The sequence below is a fragment of the Paralichthys olivaceus genome, chromosome 18 (genome assembly GCF_024713975.1).
Source record: "Paralichthys olivaceus isolate ysfri-2021 chromosome 18, ASM2471397v2, whole genome shotgun sequence".
Taxonomy (NCBI): domain Eukaryota; kingdom Metazoa; phylum Chordata; class Actinopteri; order Pleuronectiformes; family Paralichthyidae; genus Paralichthys; species Paralichthys olivaceus.
In genome coordinates this window covers 4,470,141-4,489,790 of record NC_091110.1, presented here as the reverse complement: position 1 = coordinate 4,489,790, position 19,650 = coordinate 4,470,141, and the positions used below count along the sequence as shown (strand labels likewise).

At 40.7% G+C, this 19,650-nt stretch overlaps 1 protein-coding gene across 3 annotated transcripts in view; it reads right to left on the bottom strand.

Annotated features, from left to right (window-relative positions):
- Window positions 1–19,650, bottom strand: part of pde8b (phosphodiesterase 8B) — a 41,776-nt gene that overhangs the window by 8,687 nt on the left and 13,439 nt on the right. For 2 of the 3 annotated variants that reach the window (XM_069513632.1, XM_020081633.2), the window contains exons 2-15: window positions 17,415–17,471; window positions 12,229–12,419; window positions 10,669–10,728; window positions 10,496–10,553; window positions 10,102–10,190; window positions 9,915–9,993; window positions 9,127–9,267; window positions 8,843–8,931; window positions 8,702–8,756; window positions 5,130–5,181; window positions 4,070–4,147; window positions 3,481–3,557; window positions 1,163–1,327; window positions 329–374 (exon numbers count right to left, since the gene is read on the bottom strand). In XM_069513632.1, coding sequence (XP_069369733.1) covers window positions 329–374; window positions 1,163–1,327; window positions 3,481–3,557; window positions 4,070–4,147; window positions 5,130–5,181; window positions 8,702–8,756; window positions 8,843–8,931; window positions 9,127–9,267; window positions 9,915–9,993; window positions 10,102–10,190; window positions 10,496–10,553; window positions 10,669–10,728; window positions 12,229–12,419; window positions 17,415–17,471 — 1,237 coding nt within the window. Of the gene's footprint in view, window positions 1–328; window positions 375–1,162; window positions 1,328–3,480; window positions 3,558–4,069; window positions 4,148–5,129; window positions 5,182–8,701; window positions 8,757–8,842; window positions 8,932–9,126; window positions 9,268–9,914; window positions 9,994–10,101; window positions 10,191–10,495; window positions 10,554–10,668; window positions 10,729–12,228; window positions 12,420–17,414; window positions 17,472–17,570; window positions 17,889–19,650 lie in introns of those variants that run through there. The other variant, XM_069513633.1, reaches the window with a different exon arrangement.

The window sequence follows — 19,650 nt, the reverse complement described above, 5'->3', positions numbered from 1 at the left end:
TAGCTATAAACAGCCACAATAAGTGAAAACGCATGTTGTAGTGTGCAAGGCCGAGGTTACATCCACATTATGATGCTTTCCTTTGACAATGCATCTACTCTGGAGTTTTAGAACTGCTAAAATCGAGAGGTTTGGAAACACTGCCTGCCCCATTTTAAAACAAATAGGGAGCCAAGACGCTTGTGTCAAGATCAGTTTAGTTCGAAAATGGTGTTTGCATTAGTATGGATGTAGCCTAGGTAATCTTATTGTATTATGTTGTTTTATAATGATAATGATATATGCTCAGTGGCATATTGTGATAAGTCTTTGGTTCTTGAAAACGTACTTTTGCTGAAAACATATTCATTTCCGGAGAGTCTTCGCAACCCGTCCTGCAGAAACAAAAACAGTTCAATGAATTACACATATTAGCTCCATTCACAACATTCCAGCCAAAGACAGATATTTAGGAATGGGAGAATAAAGAATGTTTTTGTTTTTTTCGAAAGTAAAAATATCCAATAATGACTAAAACCAACAAATTTAGTCCATCTCTAATTTTACATTATCACTTCCCCGATCTTTCTGTGGTTCTCAGCCCCAAAGCTTTACTCCGCTTAGAAAACTCACATGTGCAAGTGTATTTTTTTATGGCTCAGTAATATCATAAAACAACTGGGCAGCGTGGTTTCTAACAAACACGACTTAAACTGGGGTAAATGGTGAATTTGTTTGAGACTATAAAACAATTATATGTGAACAAAAAAATGATCAACAAATTGAAAAGACACAGATAAATGAGACACATGCTTTGGATAAACAGATAATACAGTATATGTTTGTAATAATATTAATGTGATGAATAAAATATATCACCAGACTTATCTTTGAAACAGACTCAAAACAATATCATTGCTGGATGTTGCTGCACTCGACTGACAGATCTAGAAAACATCTGCCTGCAGAGACTCACCTCATAAAGTTAAAGGAAATCTTGAAATAAACAAAGACTCAGGTGGCACCCCAAAAATACAAAACTTTCTTAGTTCATAAATAATGCACCTTCGATGTCACGTGCGTGAGGTAAGAAGGTTTTTACAAGAAGTCTGGCTCTAACCTTTCTTTATAAATCAGACTAAGACTGAAAGAGCACACAGGAAGTATCAACACACACTCTTACACTCATGAGCCCCCCAACTAGGTCATTGGTGTGGGGGTCATCCTCTTTGGAGGCGAGCTGAGGGGAGTAGAGCTCGGTGGTCCTCAGGATCTCCAACACGCGATCCAGAGCCTCGGCTACTGTCACCGGACTGCTCTCCTGCGCTGCATTGATGATGTTTATTACCTGGGGAGGGGGGAATAAATAAACATGCTGTTGCAAAAGATACGCTACATACAAACAAATGCATAAAGAGCCTTCTGTAACAGAGCGCTCCTTTCTTCGTGCATGTGTCATGGTGATGTGCATGTGATGCAGAAGACTGGGGCAAAACAGCTAAAAAAAGCCTTGTCTCGAACACACAAGAGAATCACAGGACATGCAGCAGGAGGCAGAGCGAGACAGTCTGACATATTGAACACTGTATATCATAAAATCATGACCCAGCCTACAGCTGAACTCCGGTTTATTCCTGCTCACAGCGTCTGCTCCCGGGGCTCTGAACATCATGACAGCAGGTTACGGAAGATTCCGCGAACACTGATCATAAAAACACACCCGTCACCACACGCACAAAAAAAAAATCCCAACGTCAACCATGGAGAGTTGGTGTGGAATAATGAATCCAAGAAACGTCATGCTCTTTCACAGCAATGTTTCTTATTGTGTAATCAATTCTGAGAAATGTGTCTTCTCGGGACTGTACAATGTCCTGAAACCAACCATCTCACCCAGAAACAAAGCCCAGGGTTGTGTGGGGGGGTCATGTTTTTGCTTATCTGTTTACTACAATCTCCGATTAGAAGGAATTCTCAAAATATTTCCAAGTAAGATAAGATTTCCACAGTCTAGTCAGCGGTAAGAAAGTTTAAAGGTTCAGTGTGTAGAATTTTGTGATATCTAGTGTTGAAGTTGCATGTCACAGCTGAACACCCCTCACCTCACCCTCTCCTTCCAAACATGAAAAAGAACCTGTGGTAGCTTCAGTTGTCATAAAAACTCAAAAGGTGTTTAGTTTGTCCAGTCTGGGCTACTGTAAAAAACATGGCCTCCTTAGAGAGGACCCCCTCGATGTAAATATAAAGGGTCTTTTCTGGGGTAAAGAAAACTACAATTCATACAATTTAGATGAAACAAACTAGTGAAAACATCATGAGAATTATTCTACATTAAATTTCTGCCAATAGTTCCCTTTCACCTGAATCTCACACACTGGACCTTTAAATATAAGTTGAGGAAAAAGAGGCTGTGACACATCTCACTAACAGGAAATCATATTAGTTGTTGTGTCTGTTACAAGCCTTTTCTGAGCCAAATGTTATGTCCTATTAGCAATTGTGAGAGGTGAAGCCTCCATTATTGTCTCAGTCCAACAACATTAAGGCAGTGAGGACAGCTCTAATGGACACTGAATGGCTTTGTGGTGTTGGGGTAATGGACTCAAATGCTTCAAAGTGCCAGGAGTAGAGCAAACAGATCTCATGTCTGAATGGAGGGGCTGCAGAGAAACCCTGTGCATTTTCCTGTGAATAGAAGCTGGTAACGTGACTACATTCTTAAAAATCAACGATGAAACCTGCAGATTGCTGGTGGAGGAATGAGCGCCGAGTGATTTCTCCTTACTGGGAGAAACATTTGACTTTTAAAGTGCTGAATGCACGAACTTGCGTTAAAAAGATTCCTTATGAAAGTGTTCATTGGAAGAATAACACCTCTGCAGCAAGGTTTACTGCACAATCTGAACGGAGCCATCACTAGTGCAAATATGTGTGTGTTCAGAGAGTGTATTGATCAGAATGATCAGAAAATCAGACTCTAATCAGTTGTGATCTCCATTAATGATAAAAGTAATTATCTCTAGAAAATTGTTCCATCAATATAGTTTTTCAGATATTTTAAATTGATAAATCCAGTGTTATAAAGCTAATAATGGTTAAACAAAGCCAATTTGAGCAAAAACAGATGTGGAGATGGACAACTCAAGTCACTGCGGGTGCTGCAACTTTTTTCAATACTGAAGTAGAAAATACTTTTCTTACCTTAATAATTATAAAGCATTGCTCCATGGATAAAAAGACTAACTAAACTAAATGGTCAAATTTTGCTAATTCCTCATGTCCCCAAAAAAATATGGTCTTAAATTACACTAAAATAGAGAGAGAAAAAAAATATTGTATTATAATATTTTATGTTATATTTGCTGGAAGCTCAAAATAAAATAAATCATACATATGTAAATAGAAAAAAGGAATTATGTACAAAAAAAGCCCCAACATTATGAGTTGAAAGTGTTGAAAACAAATTATTTTATTATTATTATTTTATTCTGAGCAGCATACCTTGGTGATGGGAGCCTCAATGGTCATAGAGTGAATCCTGGCGACGGAGGAGTATCTTCGATTCTGTAAACTGGGAGCTGTAATTCAGAAAAGAATGATTTGATAATGGTAATCATGCCTCACTGATTGTTAGCCAATCCAAACTTAGAAAGGCTTGTGAATAAAAGGGACGATTCTATGGAAAATGCACAAAGAGAGAGGAAGTGTAAATATAAAACGTGTAAATAAAAGGATGTTAGGATTAGAAGAGTTAGGTTTTGATTACAGAAGCAGCACTCGGCTGAAAATAGGAGCAGCTGCGTCAAAGTGAGTTGAGGAGGGACGTTCGTGATGTCATCAGCTCACAACATCTCTTTAAAGATCTCTTCAGCTCAAGTACCTCCCATTACACAGTCTGACTCATTCTCCAATTCCTCGTCTCCTGTTCCATTCTTCATCTCTATCTTTGCGTCTCTTCCTTTGTGTTCCCGCCTTTGTCGTTTGACTTCCCACTACGTACTAATTTCATCCCCCTCATCATCTTCACGCTTTCTTTCTCTGCCTCTCCTGCTCGTCTTCCCTTATCAAACCGCACTTTGAAAGGACTCACCGTCACTGCCGCGAGAGCTGAGCGACCTGGCATCAATGGAGTCTTTCCTTCGGTCCCGGTGACGTAGAGAATGGCACTCTGTGGAGAGGTAGAGGGAAGTGATGGATATTACACGTACACTGAATGATTAGACGGATGTAGGTGGCCCTCAGTTCGCTGGTTTATTTTGAAGATATCACATTTTGCTGATATAACACGTCTAAGTGTTGCTTGGGTTTGTGCCTCTTATGTTTTATAATTAATTATGTTTCTTTTTCTGATAAATAAATAAAAGGTATAGAAATAGTAGAAATAAATAAAAGGTAATTCAGAAAACATTATTTATGACATTATTCTTTCATTCACAGGCATTTCCTTGAAAGAAATAGGAGAAACCTTTAACCAGTGAAAAATGTAAAAGTATTAAACTCATATAAATACTGTATATATAATAGCCAAGTACAATAAATATAGAGAATTATACATGATAATGTTTTCTTTTAGATGTTTACCAATTGAGCAAATAAAGAAGAAATAAACTTCTGGCTACCACGTTTGTTTGGATTGGAAAAGATTTACAAATATAAAAAAAAGAAAGAAAAATCTCTCAAGTGCAGCAGATGTGATTTTGTTACTTCCAGGTGGTTAGAAGAGTCTGACAATTCTGAAAATACCACAAGAAAAGTTCTCTAAAATATCTCATGTTATTTTCTCTTTAAGGAGAAACAGATGGTCAGACAAATCAGATATTATATTAAAAAAAAAAAGTTGACCATATATCAGTAACAATATATTTAATAACAATTAGTTTTGCTTTTTTTAAAACAAGATTTATATGTGCACTCTATTATAAATATTAACTAAAAGTATTATGATTTGATGCATGCAGATATGAATTTTTTAAATCACTACATATCGTCAGTTTGGGAACTCCGAACGTTAGACCTGAAACTCACATGTAGAGTCACAGAACGGATCTAAACCACGCTGCTTTATAATCATCTTTACAGTCAGTGTTAAATACCAACACATACAAATGAAGAGACCCTGTTAACATTAAAAACATGATGCGATAAGTTACCTGACTGAGAATGTTCCCCACTGCAGCGCTCCTCCTTGTTGAACTTGTGGATCTGTGGGACAGAGAGCAGCAGCAGATTAAAGTCAAAGCCTGGACTGTGACCAAGAGTCGCTGCTACTTCTCCTCCTCTGTGAGGAATATGACTGATTTTTTTTGCTCCTTCAAAGCAACATGCTGGCAGGATTATTATTCTGTTGATGTGAGTCAGCGATTTGATGCACTTTATATTTTCATCTTTTCATCTTACCTCAACAGCTGAGTGGAATTTACAAGTACAGCTCAGTGTATTGATGTGTTTGAGTTGAACTGCAAAAAGTGCATACATTTTGTATTACACTGAATACTGTGTTTGCATGTTTGTGCACAATCTGAAAGCAGTGAGATGTTTTAATTTCAAGGATTCTCTGAAGACCTGCGAAGCTGGCAACAGATACAAACATCACTCCCCTACAAAGACAAAGACCAGAATATATATTTTTAAAATCAGTGGTTCTGTCTAAAAATATTACTCCATAAAAATGTGTAATATATGTGTAAACATCTCAAATCTACAGTACATGACTACCACAGTACCAAGGTAACCAACACACTAGCCTGTGGTTGTAAGTTACAGCTATTTTTACCCAGTCATATATATCAACATTTATTTTCCCCCAAAAATAAAATACTATGAATGGACAAGAAAGTTGAAAGAACAGCCTTTGTGTATGTACTGAATGATCTCTTTACATTTGCTGAAGATCAGCCAAAGACAGGATGCAGTGTCATGTTATGAGTCGTTGTGGTCTGTTCCAGTGTTTAGAATCTTTGGCAGTTTTATCCCCTCTTTATCCCGGAGCGTGGTCCTTCACTTTGACAGCAGGACTTATTGATTTCACGTTGCTTTTCCGTGATGCTCTCACTCAAAACCCTGAGCTCACACCAGCTTGTGCTCACATTTCCTGCTTTCCAGCTTTAGCTCCTCTCCTCCATCTGTGTGAAACCTCTGCTCTCAGATTTTTTCTTCTGCAATCATATTGTTTTAGCTCAACAAAGATTTGTTCCACAGATCAAACCCCCCCAGCCAATAGAAAACCAGGTGTAGTGTTTAACAAGTAAAGATGTCCTGCTCCTGTTGTGGATGTGTTAGGTTCCTGTCTCCTGTCCAGTAGACTGCTGGTCAACATGGGACAGCAAAATCAAGGAAGTTTTTTTTACATTATGGGAAGACTGTTGCTAGCAACTAAAAGGATAAAATAGACACCACCCTGTGTCTTTACACCTAGTATTTTATGGGAACAGAACCAGCAGCAAAGGCAACAAAAACGAGGGTGAGGACATTTCTTTGGTCATCAATTTACCTAGCACTCTATTGGTTGGGGAATTTGAACAGACTTGTTTCATGGACAAATCAGAGAGCAGACGTTTCATGTGCGCACAGAAGCAGCTTGACGTGAGGAGGTCAAATTATATATTACTATCTCATTTTTTAAAAGAAAAATACAATATTAAATAGCATATTTAGTTTCACAAGAGTCTAATAATACAAGATATATAAGCTGACATTTGAAAGTGTTTCTGAGCTGCATTTGCCACTTTGAACCCCTCAGCACATTTTCCCAGGTCCATAATAATATATTTCCATGCAGGTGACAACGTGTACAGAACATCCTGTTAGTCACACTCAGGATGTGTTGATATTTGCAGTCTCCAATCCGGTTACAGAAGATTTCATTGCACCTTAACATATTCCTGACACTGCTTCATGCACATTCATGAGATGATCAACGCTTACATAAAAAATGAAATGTATTAATTCATTCTAATGAAAAAGAAGAAATCGTAAGAAATATTATTTTGATGTGGTTCCTGAATTGTCCGTGTATCAAATATCATGTTCAGGATCCATGTCACTGTCACACTGTTGCTTATTTTCTCTTTTTCCTTTCTAACTATCTAAGTTGCTTGCTCTCAGGTCTCCAGTGCGTCCCATACAGAGTAAATAGGATTAAGACAGTATAAACACTTCTAATGACATACAAGGTTGCCAGATTTAGCTGGCTGCATTTTAATGGGCTTCTTGGGCTGCAAAGCACAAACAGACATGAACTTTTTTTTTTTTTTAAACATATTTTGATTGAACTTCACTGAAGCTGGGGAATAGTTGAGATTATGATGAGCTTTAATTGAGAGGGAAAGACAAACAACATTGACCCTAAAGCTGCTGTAAGTCTGGATTGCTTAGACAAATACTAGTGACTAAACAACACAATGAAATGGAAACCGTGGTGTTCCGCCAAACATCTGGGTGGGAAAAGATGAGGAATAATGTGAGACTGTTAGTGCTCAGAGGAGAATGTCCCAAGAATCAGATGAGTAGTATCCTGAGAGGACCTCTGTGGCCCTGGCTTCTTAAATGGATAAAGGTGTCAGTGTGGTACATGTTCTCGACATGATTTACTTTAAAATTACACTGACTATTTAACTTTTCTCTTTGCATCACTTCCCATCCATGATGACGACACCCTGATAATACCATTCAGTTTGACAGCGCACAATTCAGGTTGTGGTGGATGACTTCCCTGATTTCGGGAACGGGATCAGTCACTGCCATGTCTGAGGTTTTCCAATCCCAACAAACGGGAATGAATGCTATTTGGCTTTGGCAGGCAGATGCCAACGGCTGACTCACCTTATGTGCACACGATGAAAGAGAGCAATGAGCTAAAGCTATAGTCCCTGTGCAGCTTTGCCTGAGGTATAAATAGCCCTGGCGCCTGGCTGATGGTCCTCCCAGGCCTTAGCCGGGGGATCCTGGTGCTTAGCCGTAGCTTAGCATAGTATGACGTTATTGGCCTGGAAGCCAGCTGAGAGCAGCGACTCACCTGCTTCAGAGTATGTGTGCACACTCCTCAGCAGAGCTGGCAGCCTGAGAGGCTACATGCCCCAATGGAGTATTTGAATCTGACACCTGAGCCCACAGTTCATTTCAAGTATTAATGTAAAACTTGGTGCCAGCAGAGTTTTCAATCAATGCTCACGTCCAGATTGGCCTCAGTCATTCACTTCTCCACCCGGCTTGATTGGGCCAAGTTGTACTGTAGCATTAAAACTGCTGACGGACCGACATTTACTTAAGGTACACGACAGCAAAACCTTTCAGCCTCAAAAGTGGGCTCATTTGTAAATCAAATTGTGTCTAAGCATTTTCCTTCACCAAACAGCTGCAAGTAAGGCTTGTAAGCTAAAGATTTATCATCTGAGCCTGCAAATCTGCAGTTTGGACAGATTTCAGAGTATGTGGTTTCAGCTTTCAAAGTGCTGCTAATGTGCAGGTGCTATTTATTATGGGCTGGAGGGCAGGCAAGGAAAAAGTGTTTCAAGTTTGAATTCTTGCCTCGGGTACTTGGATAAGCCTTTATCCGAACGACTGAGATGTTTACTGCTTTGTTTAACAGCTCTTGTTTGACTTCTGGTAGGAACTCCTATTGATCTCAGGGAGAGTGTAGCTAAACAGTTTGTGACGACTTAAATCATGAGGCCCAGCGACAGAAAGAAAACTCAGAAATTCATTGGGGTATTATTTGACTCACCTGATTGTTGTTGTCTACGTGAGGTCTTTTGATGGCTACAAAATGTCGGATTTTACTGTAGAGAGTGAGAGAAGAATGTGTCAGTGATGATTGCTCAACGACATCAACAGTATGTGATCACTTTGATTCATGTCCTCTTACCCTCCTTGGCCAATGACGGGTGTTATCTTCACATGCTGTTGTATACTGTCGCCTAATTTCTTTCTGGCATAGTAGATACCCTGCCATTCCTTAAGAGACAACAGAAAGAGTCAGGAATGTAACAGAGAGCTCATATTTCACAGATGAATGGATGGATGGACGGATGGCCTGAGAGACAGACGGATGGATGGGTGGACGGACAGATGGATGAATGGATGGGTGGATAGTTGGATGGATACATGGGAGGATAGATGGATGGGTGGATGGATGGATGTGTTACCGACCTTTCCTTTTTTGATGCAGGTGTTGATGGTTTCCAGCAGGTCGGCTCTGTTCTTGTCGCTCTTGGGGAGTTCAGTCAGTTCTTTCCCGATCAGCTCCCCCTTGTGGTAGCCCATCATCCGCTCAAACGCTGGGTTCACATACTGGGAGAAAACAATAAAGGTGTTAAAGGTTACAAAAATGGAAGCCTAATATTTTACTCCTCCAAAGGGGGGGTGCATCAGTGAATCTTTATTTGTTGTTTGTTAGTTCGCAGGATTACACAAAAACTACAGGACAGATTTACACAAAACGTGGTGGAAGGATGAGGTATGGGTCAGAGCACCCACTTTGGTGCAGATGTGGATCAGGGGCCGGATCCAGGAATTTCTTCTTCATTTCACTTTTTCAACATTGCAACATCTGCCGTTTTTCAACATTTCTGTTGATTTCCCACAATAATTCACAATGATATAGAGAACTGCCTTGGTGGAGGTGGAGCGTTAGGAAACGCTTGAGCGATGTAGTTTCTTTCATACTGATTCCACAATGTCCTGTTGTTGTAAAGACTCATGACTGCATCAAATCCACAGCTAAAAATAGTCCCCAGCAAACACAAAGCTCACGTGAGTTGAAATAACTAGAGCTCTTTGAGAGATTTACGTCATCAGGAGGAACAAATGTGCCTGAGTCCCGATCGATAGACAGGCCGACACCCTTTTGTGGATTTGTTATGAAAAAAACCAGAGAGAATAATGTCCTCATGCTAGAGGACAGATTTAATGTTGTCCTCCTTGTGTGTTGTCTCTACCTGTATGATATGGTCCTCATTGGTGATCTCCACAGCCTCTTGACAATGTTCCAAAGCAGTGAAGATGGAGTTACAAGCCCTGAGGACGAATAAAACCACAGCAACTCAGGAATTTTACTGCAAACACGACCTTTTATATCCATGCACAATGTACGTGTGGGGTGGAGGTGTTTGTCTTCTGCTGTACCTGAGTTTGAACTGGCAGCGCACCTCTCCATGCTCCATCTGTATGAGCTCATTGTAGCAGGCTGACACACTGCTGTTCTCCACAAACCTCTGGAGAACAAACCAGGTTAAACAGCGTTTGAAGGGGAGGGAGAGAGACAAGTGGAAAATTGAATGAGTAACGATTCACTCGGTGGCGACTTGTTTTGCAGCCTCCTACGTCATTTTCACACCATCAAAGACAGCTGACAATAAGTGCTTCTTTCAATACTGGCAACATGCTGCTATTTTAGTAGCCTGAGTTCACTTAGGTGCCTGTTGAAAAGCTTCTATGAGAATCAAGAGCAACACACTGAGGCCTACGTTTGTCTCTTACAAACACACAGTCACAAGCCATAGCAAGTTGTCGGACGTACTCTGCTAAATCCAGCGCAGAGGAGAGGAAGAACAGATGGCTCGTCCTGGTCAGGCGGTCTATACAATGAAAGGAAAGAATTATTACCATCTGCAACCACGGCCATTTTTTCAGAAACATGCATGTATTGCTCCACACCAACAGTATGTGGAAAGCTAAAGAAATCGAACTCACTTTTGTGGCACAACGGCAAGAATAACTGTGTTTTCTGAGGGTTTTGTGGCACGAATCAACCTGGAGAGAAAACAGACGAGGATTAAAAGTCTGGAGTGACAACAGGAGTTCGTTTCATCCACACTGTGAGCTCATGAGAAGTGGCTCGCGCTCAGGTACAGGGTAAACACTGTGGCCGAGCTTGGGGGTGATGTCATGGCCACAAAAGATGGGCGGAACATTCCTGTGCTGAACACAGAAACACCAACACATCTGCCTCAGAGGTTTGACCGCAGAGCCCAACCACTGGAACAGGGTGACAGTGATGGGGGATGAAAAGGAGGAAGAGAGGGAACGGATGATGGCAGAGATCCTCGTGGGTGGGACAAGGGTGGGAGAGAAAGGAAAGGACTGAAGGACAAACAGGGAGGAGTGGCCAAATGGTGGTAACAGCAGAGACGAATGTGTCTGCTCCTTTATTTGGAGGAATAATGAAGCACTTACAATAAATCCCTCTACAAAATACACAGTGGTGGCTTTTAGTGTAACCAGTGCAGTCTCTAACAATAACTACAGCCTGCAGGAATCATGACCGCAGAAGTAGTCTTCACTGAAGATAATGAGGAATACGACTATTTCACCTTAATACCACGGTGAGGGAGTTTAGGCAGAAACAAAATCTTTACGTTACATTAACATTTCATTTCCACAGGGAGATCTGTCTGGCAAACTCCTCCTCTTTTAAAGATACTGTATATCTTTAAAGGTGTCCTCTCTCCTCGCCCTGATCTCTTCAATTTTATAATGATTTATTATGTATTTTTTTACTCGATTTTCATCTGCCACATTTTTATTTTTGTAATTTGTGCTCTATTGCTGTGTGATCTTCAAGTGTCCCTTGTTGTTTGCATTTCATTTTTCATTTTTAACTTGTAACTGTGTTTTGAAATGAATTTTTATCCTCATTACTGATATCCTTGTAATGACACATAGATGGCATTCACATAGGCATTAATACATCCATCTACAACCGAACAACTTCCAAGTCAAAAACTCTCAGTCTGCAGTTGAAGCTCAATCAAATGCCTGCGTGTTTCAGCAGTGACCTATAACGTGTGACCTGCAGTTTTATCCAATGCTGTTTCGTTTTAGTGCAAAACACAGAATTTAGCAACAAGGAGACCTCCAGCTGTCAGTCTGTGTGCAGCTCCATATGCTACCTACACCTGTGGTTCTACAAGTGAACACTAGATGGCACAAACAAGCCCTCCACCACAGTTCACATCACTGTAACTGCTTTGATACATGAAAGTCCTTGTATATTGCTGATTTCAGGTTTTATGATGGTCTCTCACCTGCAAGGACTGTTTTTTAAATGCATTTTGAGATTATTTTTAAAAAATGTGATAGATTGCTTGTTTAAATACTTATTATACTTAAGTGACCTGTCCCAGATTATCATATTATGGCAGAATGTTTATTTTGGCCCTAGAAAATTTGTTAGAAGTTCCAATTTCTTCTAATGTCAGTCGGTTAAAGTGAGGGCAACCATTTGCGCCAGGTCACAAAGTTCAGGCTCACCGGCAGACAGCTTCAGGCTCAAAGTAGCGTGAGTGGCGTCCATCGATGACTATAATCTCATGGTGCTTGTCCAGGAAACACTCGACGGCAGACTCCGGCGTCCGTGCGATGTTACATCTGAACCCGGCGCGGTCGCAGGCCCACCAGAAGGCATCGCTTTGGCTGTCCTCCTTGGCGAACACCAGCAGGACCTGAGGAGACAGAAGGGAAGGTCAGGGAGGGATGCTACTGGTGATACTCGCAGAATATCTACTGTAGGTGAGCATGTCTACACTACATTTACACTTCAGACAGGACATCCAGAGCTGCAGACCTCAGCTGTCATGAGACTGCATACATGACTGTTAAACCCTTTCAATATCTTTAAAAATAAAGTTGTATTATATGGCTGTTCTGCCAGATTAAAATGTCAACTGGCATCAGCTGCAGCAACAACAATATTTCCAATATAGAGAACAGAACCACATCATTTACCTTAAAAGTCTGTATGGATTGTGCATATTAAAATCTATAAAATAATGTGGAATTTCAAAACAATTTAAAGGATTTCTTGTCTCCTAACATTTCAAACTGAGGGAAATTTGAATAATTTAATCCAGGGTGCTGTATGGTTATTGCAAAGGGTGTGTGCATTATGGAATAAAAACAAACCTTATCTTTAAACAGGTCAGAGTCAGCAGTGGTGGAACATTTTGTTTTGTCAATATCAAGTGGGTGACTGATGAGTGGCATTACACCTCTTAGTTATATCATCTTATGCACCTCTTCGGAGAATAGATGATTACAGTATATATTGTCTATTACTGTGGGTTCCTCTTTGCTTGTTTTCCCCGTGCACATGTGCAGGTTGCTGCTCTTTCTTTTGCTCAGTGCATGCTGGGATAGACTCCAGCCTCCTCAATGATCATGAATAGGGGTATTTAAGCCGGATGGATGGTACAGCTGGACAGACAACATCATGTAAACTTCATGTCAATACCCCTGAGCTGAGTATTTCAATGTGAATTCTGGATTTCACACCAGCGGACATGAAGCCTGCAGAGCCCTTGTTTTTGATCCCACACTGTGTTTTGACCACGAGCACACCAGCCACCTTTGGTACAGTGGTGAGGAAATACAAGACTGCAAGAGACACATACAGTAGACACACACACACACACACACACACATACACACACACAGGCAGCTGGGCTGCAGCCAGAACCAACAGTACTCAGCTCTGCCTCGCAGCAGCATCACCTCCTGACTCCCTCAAAGGACAACAAAGGATAGAGTGACAGACAGAGAGCATGGAGGGTCAGCAGAAAGAGAGAGAGAGAGAGAGAAGGAAAGAGAGCGAGCCCAATTCATGACTCCCAATTTCTGCACAGGTAGAGCAGTGTGATATTGAGCCATGAAGTCCTTCACACCTGGAGATAAGGCTGACAGAAAGTAGAATATGTAAAAGAACAGGTGAGAATGGCAGGAGGTGAAGAAGAAGAAGAGGGAGAAGAAAAAGAAGAAGAAGAAGAAGGGGAGGAGGAGGATAGAGAGAGAAAATGAGCTAGCATTGGTGAGTGCCTGTGAAAGGTCCACAGTCTTTGATCCCGTGCTGGCTTGTGTAACCATGGCGCTGCTTTGTGTAACCATGGTGCTAGCATGTGAAATTCCACACACAGAGGACCCAGTCGACCCTGGGACGACGCCGACCGCACACGTCTCCGACCCGCCACCCAAATATGTCACCAGCAACAAGCCTGGTAGGAGGCGCCGTTGGTCTTAATACCCCATCATATGTACACCCGGTCAAACAGACACATGGCTGCACTCCATCATGTCTGTCGTGGAATCACAAACACACACACACACACACACACACATACACCCATTTGTGTTTAATTAAAGATTAAAGTTAATTGTACACAGATGAACTTATGTTTGCATAATTACTCGGTTAGAGCATCCTCAAGGTAAATACACTTTTTATTATATTTGACTACACAAAAGAGTGTGACTACTTGGCCCCATGATTTAAAAACAGCGCACAGTTGCTTGGCGTTCAGTTGGCGCAGTGGATTACGGCTGACTTCTGCTGCGAGCTGACTCACATTTTCAAAGTTCAGAGGTTAATCCGCCATGTTTGCACACCCAGGCCAGATGCCATCCAACGCTGGGAGACTCCCAAACGCAGAGAGGTGTAATGAGCTAACTAGATCTGAGCGCTTTATCTGTATGGGAGCGTAACATAGTCTGAGCCGGTCACAGATAGTAAAGATAGTGCATGAAGGGAGAGGAGGCCAAGTCACATCTTTCAGTTTTTCTATATTTTACTTCATGAAAGTCAAAGCAGCCAATCGTGATAAAGTCAGCTAAGGTTACAGTGACAGTGTGAGTGCAGGGTCTTTTCCCCCGATGAGATTTTAATGTGATGCTCCCATAACAAAGACTTGCTGAAACAAGGATTTGTGGTAATTGTAAAATCTTAACTCTATATCAGCTGAGCAATTTCCCCTAAATCTAGTTGAAACTATGGGTTTTATGAATTAGCTGACTCAGCAGCATTTCTGTGTCTTTCTTTAAACAGAAATAAACACACCCTCACTCACTCATGCTTCCCAGTAGACCGTTTGCTGGGTTTCTCTAATCGTTGTTGGATGAAACAGTAGTTGGAATGTGGACCAAGATTCTGTCAGCGTGTTAGATACGGATGAAAATACAGTGAAAATAAATCATTCCCCTTTTTGCCAGGGACCTCCTGCAACCCCTCAAGCACTCTTAGTTCATGAAATGAAAGATTAAAATAGAAAGAGATTGTCAGATAAAATTACTGAAAATATTTATTCATTGCAGTATGTAGACATTAACATTCTGATTATTGTGTCGTATCAGTAAATTCATCTTTGTTTCACTCAACCCTCAATGAATTTGAGACATTTTTAAAATAAAGTTTTAAATTTCCCTCTGAGTCTTTTAAACCCAAGGGGAAAAAAACCTAAAACACATATTTAAATTGTTTGTTTAGTCCCATCAACGAAAAAAAAGGTTTAAAAAATGACTATCAAACAATTCGGATTGTTTGCCAATACATTTTTGTGGATCTATTCGATTGATTGACAAAAGGTTTTATCAATTTCTTATTAATTTCCATTAATTTGGTCTTTTCCTGGCATCCTGCAATGGAAACCACAATGCGTATACAAAAAACAATAAAGCAGAATGACAAAATTTGTAGTTTTCAACAAGATATATAGACACAGCAGGAGCGTGCATGGGAATTATACAACATGTGTGCTGCTCTAAGACATGAATCATTAGATAAGCTGCAGGAGGGAGGTATCTGGAAGAGGTTGAAGCTCTCCAGGGCTGTGAGGCAGTTAACAGTAAATGTCAAGGAAAACTCACAATATAACTCTCTCCCACAGAGCATTTTATCTCACTCTTTTCATCTCTCCGTTCCAGTGGAAGGAGCGAAGGAGGAGAGGGTCAGGTTGGGTCGTGGATCTAGAAGAAGTGTGCTGCTCTGGGAGATCAGTTTAAGGGTTTTATGGGGCATGAGACGAGGTCTTAAGACGTCTTTTTAATAAAGCCCCCTGCAGGTCCCTTCACCTGCCTGCTGCCAGAGATCCCTGGTGAGATGTTATTTGCAGTGAATAAGGAGGAGGAGGAGGAGGGAATAGAGCAGGATTCTGTAGCTCAGTATGAACATGAGTGGCATGCCTGGACTCTCACATCACTGCACTGGAGAGAGAACTGAGCTGAACTCAGAAACCGCTGGAAATCGGTCAAACCAGCGCAGCTCAACAAGCAGCAAATTAAATCAAAGCGATAAACAAGCACCTAATAAAGTAGCTGATTCCTGACGTAGGAGCAGCCAGAAAAGAGAAATGCTTTGCCGTACCTGCACCTCGACCAGCTAACTCGACAGGAGCTCTTACTTTCTTTGTTACATAAGGCCAAATCTGACTGGAACATCCTAATCCCTGACCAGAGAAGGATGAGCGCAGACAATCCCTGACTCAACTCCGCCTCACCTTGAAATATTCAGTTCTCCTGTTCTATAGACAGGCCACATGAGCATGGCAGGGCTGACACCAGAGGACGACTGCCAGGTCTGCCTGAGGCCAACCCTCAACCATCACACACATACAGCATCCTCCCACAACCATGACACAACTAATGAAAGTAAGATCTGCAAACTGGTGATACACAATCCATCCATCCATCCATCCATCCATCTATACATAACTCGTCTTTCTACATTTTCAAATCAACTAAAACAAACTATACGAGTTACTGTTTAAAGAATAGACTGAGAATGGGTTTTGAATGAAAAACTGGACAAACAATATCACATAAACTTTACCCACCACACACACACACACACACACACACACACACCTCCAACACTGAGATTTCTATATGGCCAGTCTGAACAGGAGGAAAGATTATAGCAAGCAAAACCTGTTTCCTCATGAGCATCAGACCGTTTAAAGGTTATGAAAACAAGTTCCAACGTTCAGCCTGCTGTATTTACCACTAACAAGATAGGGTCACTGGTTTCAACGTGGAACAAAACAGCATAAATGCCAATGTGACCTGTACATAGCATTAGAATACTAATCTAGGTGATTTCATTCACTTGTTGCTACTTGTATTTATCTTTGTCATTGCATCCAATGCAGAAAGGAGCACAAACCCAAAAAAACAACTGTAATGGGACTCAGTCCATTTAAATTGAATCCAACTGCACCACATTCACACACTCATTCTGAGTCAAGTAAATAGGTCAGATTTTTTTCTTTGGGAAAACAGTGAAAATGTTGAAAATCTCATGATCCGCATCCACCAAAATGTAATTGGTTCTTCCTTGGCTCATACCACATCCTTCTAGCAGGTTTTGTGAAAATCTGTTCAGTTGTTTTTGTTTAATCTTGTAAACAAACAATCAAACAAACAAATGGATGGATTAAAAAAAAAACCAGAAATCTGAGCAAGGTTGACAATAACCAAAATAACCATTTCAAGAAGTATAACACAGGTTAGCTCCAAGATTTAAAATGTATGTCATTTCTGAAATGTATGTTCTTCTGTTTTCTACAGGTAGAATTAAGTGGTCATTTTCTGCATCATCTGCAATTCAAAACCTAATCTGTTAACATCAGACATCCCATGAAACACAGTCGGTGAATAAAATGATTCATTCTTACCTGAATTGGCTCTTGGGTCAGTCTCATCGGTCCCACACATTCCTCTGTAGCTGAAACCTGCAGGCAACAGATGAGGATGTGTGAGTAACAATCCAAAAACATAAAACACACACACTCACAAAACAACAACAAAACAACCATGTGAACATTTCTTACCATTTTACCATTGATATCCAGGAACATATTGACATATTGGTTTTCCTTGCACGACCCGTCTGTCCCTGTCTCACTTCACCACGTTTAATCTTCCCCCTCACCTCCTATAGTTTGAAGACTTCACAGAGCAACAAGACAGTACTTCCTCTCATGAGCCAGATGTCAGGAGTAACACGAGACAGTAATATCCTTCAAAACAATAAATATCCCTGCATACGTTTTTTTCCCTGCAGGTTTTGTGATCGCATCACTGCAGACATGGGTAGTTACATGTGGTATTAGCGCCCAGAATGGAGCTTCCCACTGCAAACCCTCTTTAGAAGGTATTAGCAGCCAGCCACAGACTGAAGTCACAGGTTTACTTGCATAATCCTACTGTAGGAGCACTGAACACTGTGCTACACGTGCCACCATTGAGCATATGCTTGCACACACATGCTTACACCACACAGTGAATCAGCTGTGTCTCAGAACACACTGTATCATAGTGGGTGCATCATCAGCTTTGTATTATTCCTGGGTATTAGCCATCAGTTTTGTATTTCTGTGTTGAGCAGTGAATCACTTTACTCATTGAAAGAGTTTTGTTGTGTTTTTCCAGGTAAAATATTCATAAAATACACACTCATAACACATCCAGAGGGGAATCCTCCAGATTAAGGTCTCTATGCAGCAGAAGAGAAATATCTGTGAGGTATTCACACGGAGAGATGAGAAAAAAACTGGGAGGGGGATTTCAGTTCATTCTTCGGATAATGCATTCTACGCACAAAGAGGAGTTGTGTGAGGTAGACAGGAGCTGGTGACTCAAGGACTCATCATTACAGTCGCATTTGTCAGTGGTAATTAGGGCTTAAAGGTGGCCGTACCTCAACCCACATCTAGTCTCAACTGGTCACTACCAACCACCGTCAAACTACTCACGTCATCAAGAGCCTTTGGGAGCTACGCAAGAAACCTCAAGAGGCTAATTTGTGGTATCAAGCATGTTTCTTCAAGTGTATGAATGAACTCATGCAGCAATATTCACCGATTTATTCCGAAAACATCTGTCAATAGGAGAAAGACATATCACGCAAACCGTTCATCTTTTAGCTTCACACTTGGTGTATTATTAAATGCCCAGAACACGCGGTATGTTTGATATGATTAAAAACTGAACAATAATAATAATAAACTTTGTTTAGGACCTTTTCAAAATTCAGTTTGACATGTTAAAGGTCAGGTCTGCGGGCCGAGTTGGATTTGACAAAGTAGAGCAGTGATTGTGAGCTGGCAATAATATCTGACCTGCATTTTGATAGTCACATAATTTGTATTTCACCATATCAGACTGACAAAGACTTTCACGGGTGTTGATCTACATCATGGCAACAACATTCATAAAATCACTTCCTCTTTAGCAGGTTGTCTTCAAAGTAAAAGCACAGCATTTGTTTTGTTGCTGCTATGCTTTATATTGAGTGGAATTACAGAGCTTTTATTTTGTTGTGAACTTGGGTCTGAAGATTGTGTCTCTTGCTTAACAGACCTCTGAAATGGCCGAAAAAATAAAAGCATTCAGTAAATCATTGAAACTCATATAGGGCAGGTAGGATGGACACAAAGGTTTCTAACTTTACTCTGCAGACAATACAAAGTGACAATATCTTTATTATTCTTATCCAACAACCCACTGTGTATCTGTTAACTTGCCTGTTTGCAGTTTTTTTCAACTCACCTCTGGAAAATGTGCAATAACTTTTACATTCATATTCCATACAGTTAACGTCTCTACATTTGCATCCTTGAATGTCACACTGCACCTTTGAATGTATATTGTGCAATGTTTTGCATTTGACTTTTTTTATATTAAGCTCTTTGTACCTTTGCTCTTCATTTTAATTTAACTATTGGACTGCTGAGCTGACCTTCTTCTCGTCCAACACCTTTCATCATACTGTTGACCCTGTGTTAACTTGCACATGACAAATAAAAACCACATTGAAACTGTTCGAGGAGGAATCACTAATGACAGGGAATAATTCTGAAGTACTGTAGCTCTGGAGAATTAACACAGGCCAAGAGAACAGCCCATTCC